Source organism: Muscardinus avellanarius (assembly GCF_963383645.1).
Source record: "Muscardinus avellanarius genome assembly, chromosome: 2".
Lineage (NCBI taxonomy): Eukaryota > Metazoa > Chordata > Mammalia > Rodentia > Gliridae > Muscardinus > Muscardinus avellanarius.
In genome coordinates this window covers 142,751,740-142,768,934 of record NC_137787.1, presented here as the reverse complement: position 1 = coordinate 142,768,934, position 17,195 = coordinate 142,751,740, and the positions used below count along the sequence as shown (strand labels likewise).

General features: G+C 37.3%; 1 protein-coding gene across 1 annotated transcript in view; it reads right to left on the bottom strand.

The window, feature by feature from the left end:
• SUCLA2 (succinate-CoA ligase ADP-forming subunit beta) overlaps positions 1 to 17,195 on the bottom strand; it is a gene marked incomplete at both ends in the record, with an annotated part of 50,916 nt that overhangs the window by 13,963 nt on the left and 19,758 nt on the right. Inside the window, 2 exons of the mRNA XM_080689807.1 lie at positions 8,294 to 8,432; positions 10,440 to 10,568. Of these exons, the coding sequence (XP_080545933.1) occupies positions 8,294 to 8,432; positions 10,440 to 10,568 (268 nt within the window). The remainder of the gene's footprint in view (positions 1 to 8,293; positions 8,433 to 10,439; positions 10,569 to 17,195) is intronic.

The following is a 17,195-nucleotide window of genomic DNA, read 5'->3' as shown; positions in this document are numbered from 1 at the left end:
TAGACGATGTCACAAGGTCTAACATACATGAAACTGAAAGGAGAAAAGTGAAGAGTAGAAAATACATGTATATAAATCCTATTTCCAGTCAAAATATGCTTTACAGGAAGGCAAAAAATAAAAGACATTTTCAAACAAATGGAAACAAAATTTATTACTTGCAAATCTACACTAGAAGAAATGCTAACAGAAAATTCATTGAGCTCAAAGGATATAACATATTGAAACTTGGGTCCACAGCAACGGTTCTCATCAACCAGGGGCAGTTCTGTCCCACAGGGGGCTTCTGGCACTATCTCAAGGCATTATGGTTATTGCAACTGACAGTGAATACTGGCACCTGAGTGCTACTGGGTAAATATCCTGTTAAATACCCTAAAGTGCAAAGATAGCTCTCCATAATGACGATGAGGACAAAAAAGATCTACCCCAAAATGTTGACAATGCCAAGGCTAGAAAAGTCTTATCTACAGAAATAGAGGAACAAATGAATAAATATGATGAAGATAATGGAAGCCAAGTTTCTAAATGTTAGGTAAAAGAATTACAAATACAGAATTTGTCAAACTAGAATGAACCCTGAGGCATTACGAGTGTAATTAGAGGTATCGTTATAAATTTGGAGATTTTTTTTTTTTTATATAGTACTGGGGATGGAACCCAGGGGAATTCTCCCTCTGAGCTATACCCCAAGCCCTATTTTTTATTCTTTATTTTGAAACAGGGCTTCACTGAGTTGCAGAGGGCCTCACTAAGTAGCTGAGGCTGGCCATGAACCCAGATCCTCCAGTCTCAGCCTCCCAAATGCTGGGATTACAAGTGTGTGCCACCATGCCCGGCTCTAAATTTGGATATCTTTTAAGAGGGACATAATACATATAAACCCTGTCAAAGCTTCCCAAGTGAGGTGGTGTGTGTGTGTGTGTGTGTGTGTGTGTGTGTGTGTGTATACACACATACTTTTCGGCTCTGCATAAAAGTCATAGAAACAATGACATATTAATAGCAATGAGCATGAGTATGCATACTTTGGTGTCTAAATGTAATTTTCAAAAAAAAAAAAAAAAAAACAAGGCCCTTTAAACAAAAGGCTAATTCCAGAACTGCTAGAAGTTAAAAAAACAAAAAAGCCCGAACTACCTCATCAAAAGGACAAAGAGAGAACTTATGATCAACCAAAATTTATATACAAATATTCACAGTAGCTTATCATATTGAAAACAAGTCATATATCCTTCAAATAGTAAATGGTAAAAAAAATTTCAGATAACTTATATAATGGAACACTACTCAGCAATAGAAAGGAATAAACTCTTGGTACATGCAACAACCTGGTGGACTGCAAGGAGAATGCCATAATGAGACTGAAGTGAGGAAGGATAGAATACCAAAAAATGCAGTCATGTAGTAATCGTCATGTGAAGTAACATTTATGTAGTAAAATAGCTAATCTCAAAAGATTACATATTATATGATCACGTTTCTACAATGTTCTCAAAAAAGAAAAAACTATCTTGTACTCCCATAAAGATATATGACTATAAGGCACCAATAAAAACATTTTTAAGACAAAACTATAAAGAACAGTGGTTTCCAGGGCACAGGTAAGGAATGGAAAATAATAGGGTGGAGGGTACAATGAGGTGTAGAAAAAGGTCATTTTGATGATGAAACAGCTGCCTGGTTATGGTGGTAGTTACACAAATCTACATACATGATTAAATTACATGCACAAACGTACATGTGCAATCAAAGATATACAGGTTTAAAAGAAATGATGAAAACTAAAAACTGGTGTGGTAGTGCATGCCTGTAACCCCAGTATTTGAAAGGCTGAGATAGGAAGATTGCAGGTTTAAGATCAACCTCAGTAGTTTAGCAAGACTCAACAACCTACCCAAGATCCTGTTTCAAAATATAAAATAAAGCTGGGCGTGGTGGCACACACTTGTAATCCCAGCATTTGGGAGGATGAGACTGGAGGATCGTGGTTCACAGACAGCCTCAGCTACTTAGTGAGGCCTTCTGCAACTTAGTGAGACTCTGGTTTCAAAATAAATAATAAAAAATAGGGCAGGGGTGAGGCAAATACCCCTGGGTTCCATCTCCAAACTCACAAAAAACAAAACATATATATATATAGTATGTATGTAAAATAAAAGGGGCTGAAGGTATAGCTTAGAGGCAGAATGTCCCTGGGTTTCCCCAGCACACAACAAATGAATGAATGAATCCCCACATATAAGTGAAATCCTACAGTATCTACCTTTTGGCTTTTTTTTTTTTTTTCTGCATTGGGGATCGAACCCAGGGGCATTCTACCTATGAGCTATACTCCCAACCCTATTTTTTATCTTTTATTTTGAAACAGGGTCTCACTAAGTTGCAGAGGGCCTCACTAAATAGCTGAAGCTGGCCGCAAACCCTGTCTCAGTCTCCCAAGTACTGGAATTACAAGTGTGCACCGCCACACCTGGCTTTCTTTTCTCCTTTCCTTTCTTTTTGGCACTAGGCACTGAACCAAGGGGCATTCTACCTACAGCTATAGCCCAGCCCTTTGATTTTTTTTATTTTGTAACAGTGTCTAAATTGCTGAGTGTCTAGATAAGTTTCCGAGGCTGGCCTTTAACCTGCACTCCTCTTGTCTCAGCCTCCCAAGTAAGATTACAGGTGTGCACCACCACAACCAACTCTTAACTTATAACATTTAGCAGAATGTTGCCGTGAGGCAAGGCCGGTGCTGGGGCCTCTGAGAATGAGATCAGAGCCTGCCAAGGTGTTAGACCGGTGCCAGGGCCAGCAAGCCCAGGATCAGAGCCTGCCGTGAGGCAAGGCCGGTGCTGGGGCCTCAAAGGCTGGGATCGAAGCCTGCAGAGGGGTAAGGCCGGTGCCGGGGCCAGCAAGGCCAGGATCGGAGCCTCCCGTGAAGCAAGGCCAGTACTGGGGCCTCCGAGGCTGGGATCGGAGCCTGCTGAGGGGTTAGATCAGTTCCGGAGCCAGCAAGGCTGGGATCGGAGCCTGCCATAAGGCAAGGCCAATGCTGGGGCCTCCAAGGCTGGGACTGCAGCCAGCCGAGGGGTTAGGCCAGTGCGGGGGCCAGTGAGGCCAGGATCGGGGCCTCCTATGAGACAAGGCCGGTACTGGAACCAGCGAGGTCAGGATCAGAGTACTCTGGGTGGCCAGGCCACTATTGGGGCCATCAAGAGTGGGATCAGAACTTGCAATGCAGCATGCACAGAGAAATATCACAGAAAATAAAAACCAGATACTTCCCCTAATTAGCAAAAACTAGGAAGAAAAGGGTAATAGGAGGAGGTCGAGTTGTAGAAAGGGCCCTATTGAGAAGCAATTAAGGTGACCAATCAGAGGGGATGGGATGGGGGAGGATGGAACCTCTTTAAAACTCATGAGGTATGTAAACAAATGTATCAAAGATAATCACTAATCAAGCATGGGATCAAGGGAGGGGGAGGAAATGGGATGGGGATTGGATGAGGGCTAATTGGATGATGTGTGCTTATTTATCCTCTCAAGTCTTGTATTCCAATGTGATGTATGATTACAATGCACCAATAGAAATATAAAAAAGACATTTAATAGAATGTATTCCAGGTTCATCCAGGTTGTCAAAAATGGCAAGATATCATTTGAAGATAGAATATAATGAGAAAGGGTACCAAAAATCAGTAAGGAAACACCACTTCATTCAACAATATTAGAAAAATAAAATAATGCCAAAGTAAAATCTTGATTAAAGATTTTTTTTAATTTAACAAAAAAGAGAATATACTGCAGATGAAGAGTTATTGATCTTAGAAAAGGGAAAAGTAAAATCTTGATTGATTAAAGACTTAAAAAAAAAAGGGGGAAATGAAAAACAGAACATACTACAGATGAATAGTTACTAATCTTGGGATAAGGAAAAAATCAGCATAAAAGTAATAGAAATCAAAATTAGATTGGAGTATAAGTAAAAACAAAATGCTTTAATATGTTTCCAAATTAAACTAAGTACAAACTCAGAAAAAATTACATCAAATGCCAGACAAGAAATTAACAAGCATTTAAATGGAGAAATCATCAGGCTCTATTATTAGATAAATAAAACAAGATGCAAAATGTATAGTTCTCAATTTTTTCTGTAAGGGTGAGAAGAAGCTATTTTCTAATTTGCTTTATTTGCAAAATAAACACTAAAAACAAGCAAGAAAACAAAACTGAAATAGAAATAAATGAGGATAAAGAGAAAACTACATTTCCCAGTAAACGAATAAGATGAGTAGAAATATACTTTCTTATATTGCTTTTCTAATCATGTAAATGAATTAATATTTTTTAAAACACATAATCAAGATACCAGAGGGATTTCAGATAATGGAGTAGAAACTCCAGTGGAGCCCAGAAGGTGGTCTAAGGGAGGTGGGAAAGGAAGGTCCAATGAAGAAAACACTTCCATGAACATCATGTATACATGTTGAATACCAATGTCATCTCAATACCTTGTATAGGGAAGTGAGGAGTCAGGAGGGAGACAGAGGAAAGCAGGCCAAGTGCTGTGTGCATACATGTCATTATCACTATAAATTGTGTAATGACGTGAGACTCTAATTTACTCTAAAATAAATGAAAAAACACAAAGTCCTCATCATATTAATAAGAAAAACTACCACTATAGTGTACTACAGTAAACTAAATAATGACCACCAAATGATAATAGGTTCTGATTCACACTGAATCTGTGAATGTTAGTATGATAAAATTTGTGCAGATGTGATTAAGACAAGGAAAAGAAGATGAGATGATTCTGGGTTATCTGAATGGGCCCTAAATGACTTCACAAATATCCTTATAAGAAGCAGAGCCAGGCATGATGGCGCACATTTGTAATCTCAACACTCGGGAGGCTGGGACCCGAGGATCGCAGTTCGTGGACAGCCTCAGCTATTTAGTGAGGCTCTTTGCAACTCAGTGAGGCCCTGTTTCAAAACAAAGAATTAAAAATAGGGCTGAGGGTGTAGCTTGGAGGTAGAATGTCCTTGGGTTCCATTCCCCAGTACTGCAAAAAAGAGAAGAGAAGAGAAGAGAAGAGAAGAGAAGAGAAGAGAAGAGAAGAGAAGAGAAGAGAAGAGAGCCGATGCTTGTAATCCCAGAATTCAGGAGGCGGAGACAGGAGGATTGTGGTTCGCAAACAACCTCAGCTACTTAGTGAGGCCCTTTGCAACTCAATGAGACCCTGAAAAGTAGGGCTGCAGGTGTCATTCATAGGTAGAATGTCCCTGGGTTCCATTCCCAGTACTGCAAAAAAGAAAAGAAAAGAAAAGAAAAGAGAGGGGGAGAGGGAAGGAGGGAGGGAAAGAGGAAGGAAGGAAGGAAGGAAGGAAGGAAGGAAGGAAGGAAGGAAGGAAGGAAGGAGATAACTGAAAAAAGAAGAGGCCATATGACCACAGAGGCAGAGATTGAAATGAGGCAAAGACATGCCACATGAAATTGGAAGGAGCAAAGAACAAATTCTTCCCTAGGCCCCCCTCACTAGAGCTCCCCAAGTGAAACCTTGACTTCATGTGATACCAATTTTGGACTTCTGGCCTTCAGAACTATGACAGAATAAGTTTCTGTTGTTTTAAATCACCTAAATTTATAGTAATTTTTATAGCATTGATATGAAACTAAGCCAGGAAGCAAAAAACATCAAAAGGACAGTTTACAGAAGGAAAACATAACATTCAATAAACTTGGAAAGTTTTCAACATCACTAATAATCAAAGAAACGAAAAATAAAACAAGCCATCATTTCTTCATTATCAGTTTGAATCTATATAAAAGATAATCAAAGTTGTAAAAAATACATAAAGTAAAAGTCTTAAAATTTGTCTTTTGGAAAACATTATTCATGGAAAATACTCTTGTATACTTTTTAATTCAAAGTCAAAAATAGAAGCCGGGTGGGGTGGCGCAGGCTTGTAATCCCTGCGCTTGGGAGGCTGAAACAGGAGGATCGCACAGGTTCGAAGCCAGGCTCAGCTACTTAGTGAGGCTCTCAGCAACTTAATGAGACCCTGTTTCCAAATAAAAAATAAATATGTCTGGGAATATAACCCGGAGGTAGAAAGCCCTTGCGTTCCATCCCCAGTACCACCAAAAAAAAAAAAAAAAGTCAAAGATAGAAACTGAATAGACAGTACAACTGCAATTACACAAAAGGATAAAATGAACTATATGAAACCTTAAGAGGGTAATGGGTATAGTCATAGGAGTTCTTTTTTCTTTTATACCTATAGTTCTTGGCATTTTGCAAAATTTTCTATAAGAAATACATGACACCTTTAATTTTAAAAATTGCTTCTAAATATGTCAAATGCATACTAAGAAATAAAGAAAATTTCAATACATAGAAAAAGTAGTTAAGAGGACGAAGACATTCCCTTAGCCACAGAATATAGCTGTTGAGTTTCAAAGTTGGAAATAATTCAGTGGGTTTGTATTCAATGTTAATTGGTCTTAAGTTGCATAATCAGGAAAATAATATAAGAAATGTTTTTTACAATTCTTCACTGAATGCATTTTTAAAATGTGCAATCAGTCCTCAATCTTCAAAAAAGATTATGTTCAGTTTTATAAACTATTTTATTTTCACAAAAAAATTGAGTATTTATACTATCTCATATAAATGACCAACTAAATATTTATATTTTTGATAAAGAATTAGTATGAGTAAAAAATGAACTACAAATGCTTAAGAAGATTAGAACTACCCAAAGAGAGTTGAAACAAAATCAAATACATTACAGCAACAGTAGAAGCTAATACAAAAATAAAAAAAATTAAAAACTTTAGAATAAAGTAACATTTTTAAACTATAGTTATAAGGGATGATGATTCAAATCTGATTTATATTTTAAGCACATGCAAAAAAAGAACCAAAGTGACAAGCTAGTCTTATTTCTCTAGTGACTAGAAATATTAAAATATCTTTACGCTGGGCATGGTGGTGCACACTTGTAATCTCAGCACTTGGGAGGCTGAGACAGGATGATCACACAGGTTCAAAGCCAGCCTCAGCTACTTAGGCTCTGAGCAACTTAGTGAGACCCTGCTTCCAAATAAAACATAAAACAGGTCTGGAAGTATAGCCCAGAGGGAGAAACCCTCTGGGTTACACCTCCAGTACCACCAAAAAAAAAAAAAAAAAAAAAAAAAAAAAAAAAAAAAATATATATATATATATATATATATATATATATATATATATATATATATATCTGAAGGTATCCTTTTGCACAATAAAGATAAGATCTATCATGTCTCTGAAATCTGAAACTCATGGAGACCCATATGACAATTCCCCCCAAACTACAGCTATTCACTCACACCCACACTCAATATTCTAACCCAGCTCATGCCCAATAAAACCCTCTTTAATGGTGGAAATGCACATGCATCCACACATACACACTCAACACACACTTACTCACTCTATACATACAACCACACTATCCAATATGTGGCTACTGAAAACTTAAACTTGACATGTGACTAGTATGACTGAGGAGGAACTTAATTCTTCAATCTTATATCATTTTAATAAAATTTAAGCTGGGCATGGTGGCACACGCTTGTAATCTCAGTACTTAGGAGTCTGAGACAGCAAAATTGTAGGTTCGTGGCCAGCCTCAGCTACTTAGTGAGGCCGTCCACAACTTAATGAGACCCACTTTCATAATAAAGAATAAAAAAAGTTAGTGCTGGGGGTATAGCTTGGATAGAGAAGTAGAATGGCCCTGAGTTCAATCCCCAGTACCACAAAAATTAATTAACTAATTAACTTAAATTTAAATAGCCACAAATGGATGATGGTCACCATATTAGATACTGCAATTCTAATCCCTATATGTGTATCTATGTGTGTATTTGTTTTCATTTTGTGTGTGTGTTTGTGTGTGTGTATGTGTGTTACTAAGGATTGAACAAAGGTAGTATTCTACTACCACTGAGCTACATCCCCAGTCCTTTTTATTTAAATTTTGAAGCAGGGTCTCACTAAGCTGATAGGGCCTCACTAAGTTGCTAAGACTCACTGCAAACTCACTCTCTTCCTGTCTCAACCTCCCAAGTATTAGGATTACAGGTGTGTACCACCACAACCAGCTTCATGGGTTTTTTTCATATTTATTCACATTCAATTAATTATAAAATAAGCTTCTTGACAAAAATGAATTTACTTATGAGTTCAACTCCTTAGTGAAGCATGATAGACAAATGCATAATCAATATTTGACAAAAGAAGATACTTTACCAGCTCCATCTGAATCTTCTACCATTGGATTTATTTCTACCATGGTTGCATCATATTTCAGAAAAAGGTTATAAAGTTTGACCATGTTTTCTGCTGCAGCATCCACAATATTAGCTGGAAATCCCATCTTCTCTGCAAGCTGAAAGTAATTTGTCTTTTTATTATGAGTTTGTATATGTTCCCATTAAAATACTATACATAAAAACCTTGCAGTTTATCATTAAAAAAATAAGAATGAGTAACTCAAAATTAAACAATTACTGCTGGGGGTGGTGGTGCACGCTTGTAATCCCCGCGCTTGGGAGGCGGAGACAGGAGGATCGTGCAGGTTCAAAGCCAGCCACACTGGCTTAAAAGACCCTGTTTCCAAATAAAAATATAAATATGGGTCTAGGAGTGTAGCCCGGAGGTAGAAGGATTTCCAGGAACCCCAGTACCACCAATCAATCAATCAACTGATCAATAAACAAACAAGCAAACAATTACTGTAATAGCAACTACTATTACTAAATGGCAGAACAAAACTTTTTATTCAGAATCTTCACAAAGCAGGTATTATTCCCATTTCACAGGTGAGAAAAGGATTTAGAGAGATCATATAACTTGCCATTCATCTAAATTACAGTTTCAGTGTTTATTCTGTAGCCTCCATACTGCCACTAACCCTATGGCTGACTTAAAACTTGAAAAGGAGGATTATATTTTATTAAAACTAGATATAAAAGATAGATTGACAATCTCAATGATCCAAATACTCAATGGCCAAAATACTAAATAGTTCCACTTCACCTTTTAGATAATTTAGGAAGAGTGCCTACCAAGTAAAAAAGACAAAAACAGTCAAATAAGCATTATCCCTTTCATGAAAAATCCACTGAACATCTAATACATGCAGACATTGTGCCAGACCCAAAAGATACATGTATTTAGCCTCTAACATATAGTAGAGAAATTTACAATCTTGAGAAGAGAGTCCTAATGAGAGGTATCTATAGAGTTTTTTAAAAAAGTACTGGAAGCATTTAATTTCTTTTTTTTTTTTTCTTTCTTTTCTTTTTGTGATACTGGGGTTTGAACCCCGGGGCATTCTATCTCTGGGCTATACCCCCAGCCCTATTTTTACTTTTTTTTTTCGTGTGTGTGTGTGGGGGGGTGTCACTGAACCCAGGGGCGTTTTACCTACAAGGTATACCCTCAGCCCTATTTTATTTATTCTTTATTTTGAAATAGGGTCTATGTTGTGAGGATCTCACTACTCAAACCTGAGATACTCCTGTCTCAGCCTCCCAAGTACTAGAATTACAAGTGTGCACCACCATGCTTGGATCTCCTTGCCATTCTATACAGTTAACAGGAAACAAAGGGGACTACAAGAATATTTAAAGATACATGGGGATGTAAAATTCAAAGTATAAGAAACAATATGATAATCATACCAGTTTCTTTTTTTCTTTTTTCTTTTCTTTTCTTTTCTGTAGGTCTGTGGATGGAGCCCAGGGACATTTGACCTCTGAGCTACAACCCCTGCCCTACTTTGTATTCTTTATTTTGAAACAGGGTCTCACTAAGTTGCAGAGGGCCCCACTAAGTAGCTAAGGATGTCCACAAACCAAGATTCTCAAGATCCTCCTGTCTCAGCCTCCCAAATGCTGGGATTACAAGCATGCGCCACCACACCTGACTTCACACCAGTTTTCTCAACAAATAAATTGAAAAGGATGGAAAGAGTAAGGAAAGAGAAATCTATAATAAGGAAAAACTTGAAATATATTAGCCAATAACAATGAAGAACTTTTTATGGATTCTGACTCAAATAAACTATAAAAAAGAAACAATAATTGGGAAATGAATGACTAGATAAATAATAATATTAAGAAATTATTTTTAATGTTACTAGATACAGTAATAGTATAGTGACACTTTTCAAAAAATTCTTATCTTTTAAAGACATATATTGAAATATTTCAGGAATGTGAAAAAATTAGAAATACTTCCAAAAGCTACAATTTCATAAAAGATATTAACTTGTCTTGACTAAAAATTTTTAAGTTTTAACAATTATTTTATTTGTACCAAATTAATTATCTTTCCTTAAGCATTTTAATTTTCTAATTATAAACTAAATTTTTTTCAGAATACAACTTACCCGGACAGCTTGTTCCTTTTTAATGCCTTCTATAATATCAACAGGTTCTTTAACTATGGCATCAGGAGTCTCAGCAGCAACATCTTCAATGTTAACACCACCTTGTGAACTTCCTATTAATACGGGACCCTAAAAAGAAGAGAAACAGCCAAAATATACAGATTTCATTTTATATTCATCAATAAAGTTTTTTGGGGTGTGTGTGTGTGTGATACTGGGAATGAAACCCAGGGGCTTTCTACCTCCAGACTATACTCCCAGACCTATTTCATGTTTTTATTTGGAAAAAGGGTATCACTAAGTTGCTGAGAGCCTCACTGAGTAGCTGAGGCTGGCTTCGAACCTGTGTGATACTCCTGTCTCAGTCTCCCAAGTACTGGGATTACAAATATGCGTCATCATGCCCGGCATCAAAGTTTTAAAACCTATCTTTGTATATTATCAGACTTAAGCAAATACTATTCCCTATTCTTGATTTAAATTTCCTTGAATATTTATCCTCTTGTTTCCAGCAGTTCCCTCTTATAAATGCTCAACTGAAACAATGGAAAAATGAAAAAAGACAAAGATGGCGACTTGCCTGCAAAGGGAAAAGATTCAAAATACACACAAAATGTACACCGAATAAGTAAACAAAACTATATGGAATTTCCAGGAGGATGGCGACCGAGAGAAGCAGCACATATCAGTCCTACTGACACCAAATCACCACTGCCTCGGAAACAGTGTTCTACAAAGCCAGAAAATACTACCAGTAGAGGAATAACATGATAGGTACAAGGCTGGAGGAAAAGAAAGGTTATAAGACCTAACAGAGCAGAAAAGAAACCCGCCTGCCGTGGCAGCACCATCTTGCCTTACTGCACCCGACTTCACCTGACTCCAGAGACAAACAGGAAAACAGCCAAGCCTGAAGTGGCCAGCTGTACATCACTGAGCTGTGGGCCATCAGTTCTTTCTGCACAAACACTGGCTGCAGCTCCCACTGGTGGCGGCGAGCTCATCACACTCTCCAGGGATCCAGAGCAACAAATGGGAAACCTGCCCGCCTTGCAGCTGCAGGTACCACACTGGCACCATCTTGCCTCACTGCACCTGACTTCAGGGAAGAACAAGAGGGCAACCAGGGACCTGAAGTGGGCAACTGCAGATCATCAGAACTGTGAGTCATCCATTCCTCCTGTGCAAACATCGGCTACAACTTGCAGCAGTGGCAGCTGAGCTCACCACATCCTCCAGAAATCCAGACTGGTGTCCAAAAATACCTTAAGTGAAACCACAGTTCCCACTGGAAAATGCATAGCATGGCGCTCCCAGGGATTCGCGCAGCCACAATAAACACCCTGTGTCTGAGACTTTGTGGTTCGACCTGGCAAAGGTGGGGAAGGAACCTAACACTTAAGCAATGGAAGCTAAGCTTACCATGCCTACCAGAGATCCAGTCCAGTGAACAGAAACACCTTAAATGAAGCCACTGTGCCTGTGGGAGAACACCCAGCACAGAGCCCTGAGGGATTCTCACAGCCGCAATAAATTCCCTGGGTCTGAGACTTAGTGGCTCAACCTGAACATGGGGAAAGAGTCTGCTGTTAGACATAGTAGAGGCTCAGACATACTCAGGCTCTGCATCAGTGGAAAGTGTAGTGGGAGACCTATGCTTAACACTAGACCCAACTAGTAGGATCTCCATGATTACTACAGATGACCCAATCATGTTGAACAGAGAAAAGCCAAACTAGACAAGCTGTAGAGAACAAAGACTCTTACATTGAGTTTGGTCTCAGTAGCATACCTCAACATTATAAAGACAATCTACAATAAGCCCACAACCAACATCATATTAAATGGGGAAAATTTTTGAGAATTCCCCCTAAACACAGGAACAAGACAGGGATTTCCATTATTACCATTTCACTTCAATATAGTACTTGAGACTCTAGCCAGAGCAATAAGGCAAGAAAAGGAAATTAAAGGAGTACAAATAGGAAAAGAACTCAAACTTTCACTATTTGCAGATGACATGATATTATACTTAGAATACCTAACAAACTCAAACAAAAGGCTTATAGAACTGATCGACAATTTCAGCAAAGTGTCTGGATAAAAAAATCAATCTTCAAAATCAGAAGGTTTTCTGTATACCAACCATAAATCCACCAAAAACAAAAAAATCCAGAAAACACTTCCATTCAGGATTTCCCACAATAAAATAAAATACTTAGGAATAAACTTAACCAAGGAGGTAAATGACCTCTACAAAGAAAATTTAAAAACTTTGAAAAAAGAAATCGAAGATCTTAGAAGATAGAAAGATCTTCCAACGTTCATGGATAGACAAATATCATCAAAATGGGTATACTTTCAAAAGTGATCTACAGATTCAATGCAATACCCATTAAGTTACCAAGATCATTCCTCAGAGACATAGAAAAATCAGTCCTTAAATTCATTTGCAACAACAAAAAACCCAGAATAGCCAAAGTAGTTCTCAGCAACAAAAACAATGCAGGAGGGATCATAATACCTGACTTTAAATTATACTACAAAGCCATAGTAATAAAAACAGCATGGTAACAGCACAAATAGATACATAGACCAATGGAGCAGAACAGAAGACTCAGAAACAAATCCATACATTTACAGCCAACTGATATTTGACAAAGGGGCCAAAAACATACACTGGAAGAAAGATAGTCTGTTCAACAAATACTGTTGGCAAAACTGGTTAACTATACACAGAAAAATGGAAATAAATGCCACTTTCTCACCCTGCACAGAAGTCAATTCAAGATGAATCAAAGACGGAAATCTGACTAGAGACCTTAAAGCTCCTTGAAGGGGGCATAGGTCCAACACTGCAACACATAGGCAAAGATAAAAACTTTCTCAACAAGACCCCAAAGGCACAACAAACTAAAAGGCAAATAAATATATGGGATTGCATGAAACTGAAGAGCTTCTGTACAGCAAAGGAAACTATCAAGAACCTCAACCTAGAGCCAACAGAATGGGAGAAGATTTTTGCCACCTATTCCTCAGATAGAGGACTAATATCTAGAATATATAGAGAACTCAAGAAACTCAGCACTACGTAAACAAATAATCCAATTAAAAAATGGGCAAGTGAACTAAATAGACACTTCACTCATAGTGGGCCTCTAGACAGTTTATACTAAGGAGATGACTCAGCTGGCTTAATGGCCATGCCAGTAAGATCAACCATTTGATTAAAAAGTTGAGACTTTGAGCCAATGGCATCAACCTACCCTATCAGGAGGTAAGGAAAGACTGAGTTAACTGCAGAAGACAATATCATTCCTGCATAATAAAGCTCCAGTAAACACTCTGGATACTAGGTTCAGCAAGATATCAAAATAGGAAATCCAAGATTACACACACACAAACACACTTTTAACAGTATGCAGTTTGAAAAACCTTTATAAAAATGCCAGAAACCAATGAGAAAGTCACTATACTTCAAGCTCAAAACCAAGATCACGTGTATTAAAACCGATAAGAAAAGCAATTTCATTTCAACATCTCCCTCCCTCCCAAAAAAAACCTGCCATTTGAAAGTACAAATGAAGACACAAGTCTTCTCCCCTGGGATGGAAAGAGAAGAGCAGGAAGTATTTCAAACACTCCAGCTCTGTAGGAGCTGTCCAAGGGATGCTTTGTCTCACCTGACTCCACATGCAGATGGAGAACCAGCACACTTTGGATGTCTGGGGCCCACTGAGAACAAAAGAGAACGCAGAGGTTTGTGGCAGCACCTGAAAACTTGCAGAACCCTAGTCAGAAACTGACACAGCTCACTGTGACTGAGAAAAACCACCAATTCATGACTTTGTATTTTTATCACAGAACCAGAAAGAGAAAACCCAAAGTTAGGGAAAAAAAAGAAATCATAAAGACTAGAGAAGAAATAAAGATAGGAAAAAAATCAACTAAACTAAAAGTTGGCTGGCTAAAAGATGAACAAAATCAAAACATTCTTAACTATACTAACTGGGGAAAAAATAAGACTCAACAAAAATCAAATAAAAACAGAGATATTATATCTAATAACACAGAAATAAAAGATGAGACTAGTTTGAAGAATTATACACCAATAAACTGTATATTCTAAAAGAAATGGATAATTTCCTAGAAACACAGTCTACTGGTATGGTTTGGATGAATGTTCCCAAAAGGTCCATGTGTTGAAGGTTTGGTCCCCAGGGCAGTGCTATAGAAAGATGAGGAGGTAGGGCCTTATGGCAGGTTCTTAGGATGTTGGGAATATATCCTCAAAGAGGATTATAGGGCCCTTGTTTCTTCTTTCCCTCTCATTTTTCTTTCTAAGTGATAATGTAAGCCATTTGCTCCAACACATGCTCCTTACCATTACCATCTGGTATCCTCATCAGAGGCCCAAAACAATATGGCTGCCAGATCTTAGACTGGAACCTCCAGAACTATGAACTAAACAAACCTTTTCTCTTTCTAAATTAATCATCTACAGTATTTCATTACAGTAACATGAAGTTAACGTATCTATCAAGAACAATTCATGAAGACATATAAAATATGAACAGATCTATAACTAGTCAGGACACTGAATCAGTAATCAGAAACCTCCTAACAAAGTCAAGTCCAGGATAAGATTGCTTCACTGGAGAGTTCTATCACTTAAAGAAAAGTTAATATACCAACTCTAAACTGAAAAAAATGAAAAGGATGGAAAAACTTCCAAATGAATTCTCTGAAACCAGTATTAACCAAAACCAGACAAAAGAACTACAAGAAAAGAAAACTAAAGGCCAATATCCCTAATGAATACTTGCACAAAAATCTTCAACAAAATACTAACATACCAAATTCAACAATGCATCAATACAATTATACATTATGACATGCAGAATTTGTTCCTCAAATGCAAGGATAGTTTGATAATATGAAAATCAATAAATGTTATATACTATTATAACAGAATCAAAAACAAAAACCACAACCATTTCAACTGATACAGAAAAAGCAATTGAAATATTCAATACTTTCAGGATAAAAACAATCAAGACTTAAGAAAATTACCTGAACATAATGGAGACCATACATAAAAAATCCACAGCCAATGTTACATTCAATTGTGAAAATCTGAAAGCTTTTCTTCTACCATCAGAATCAAAGCAAGGATGCCCTTTCTTGCTATGTGTACTCAGCACTGTACCAGAAGTCCTTGCCAGAGCAATCAGGTAAAAAACAAAAACAAAAAGTATCCAGAGATAACAGAATAAAAGTTATTTTTGTTCATTGATAAAATGATCTTGTGCAATAAAAAAAATCTACTACCCCCAAAAAACCTGTTAGAACAAATAAGTTCAGCAAATTGCAGGAAATAAATCAACCATCAAAAATGAGTAATTTCAATACATTAACAATATAACAATGAATCGGAAAAAAAGGAATTGAGAAATGAGTCCATTTACAAGAGTATCAAAAAGAATAAACACTTAAGGATAAACTTAACCAATGAAGCTTATACACCAAAAACTACAAAACACTGTTAAAAGAAATTAAATAATATGTAAACTAATAAGACAATATCCTGTGTCCATGGATTGGAAAATGAAATGCTGTTAAAATGTATATACTAAAGCCAGGTGTGGTGATGCAGAGCCTTAATCCCAGCTTTTCAGAGGCTGATAGAGGAGGACTGCAGTTCAAGGACAGCCTCAGCTACTTAGTGAGGCACTTTGCAACTCAGTGAGACCCTGTTTCAAAATGAAGAATAAAAAATAGGGCTGGGGCTGTAGTTCAGATATAGAATGCACCTAGGTTCCATCCCCAGTACTGCAAAAATAAAATAAAATAAAATGTACATACTAGCTGGGTGTGGTGGCACACACTTGTAATACTAATACTTGGAAGGCTGAGACAGAAGCAGGTTCAAGGCCAGCCTCAGCTACTTAGTGAGGTACTCTGCAACTTAGGAGACCCTGTTTCAAAATAAAAAAAGAATAGGAATGGGGTGTAGCTTGGGGTAGAATGCCCCTGAATTCAACCCCCAGTACTGTGAAAAAAATGTACATACTACCATAGGAAATCTACTATAGAGTCAGTGTAATCTCTATCAAAATGCCAATGGCAATTTTTTTTTGCAGAAATAGGAAAAAACACCCTAAAATTCACATTATCTCTAAGCACCCAAAACAATCTTCAGAAATAAAAAGATGGAAGCCTCACATCTCCTGATTTCAAAACATATCACATAACTCCAGTAACTAAAACAGTATGATTGGGGCATAAAGACAGATGTATAGACTGATAAAAATAGAAGAACCCTGAAATAATCTCTCATATATATGGCTAAATGCTCTCAACAATGGTGCCAAGTCTACACAAGGGAGAAAACATAGTTTCTTGGACAAACAGTGCTGGAAAATTGAATATCCACATCCAAAAGAATGAACATGGACCTTTACCTTACACCATACACATATACTGACTTATAATAATTAAAGGCTTCAACATACAAGACCTAAAACTATAAAATTCCCAGAAGAAAACATAGGGGGAATAGCTTCATCACACTGAATATAGCTATGACTTCTCACATGTAACACTAAAAACAGGCAACAAAAGCAATAACATATAAATGGAACTGTTTCAAACCTTAGAAAGTGTATCAAATTAGAGAGTTCCGCACAGCAAAAGAAACAAAGTGAATAGCAATCTACAGTACAAAAGTTTGCAACCCATACAGGCCAGGGACTT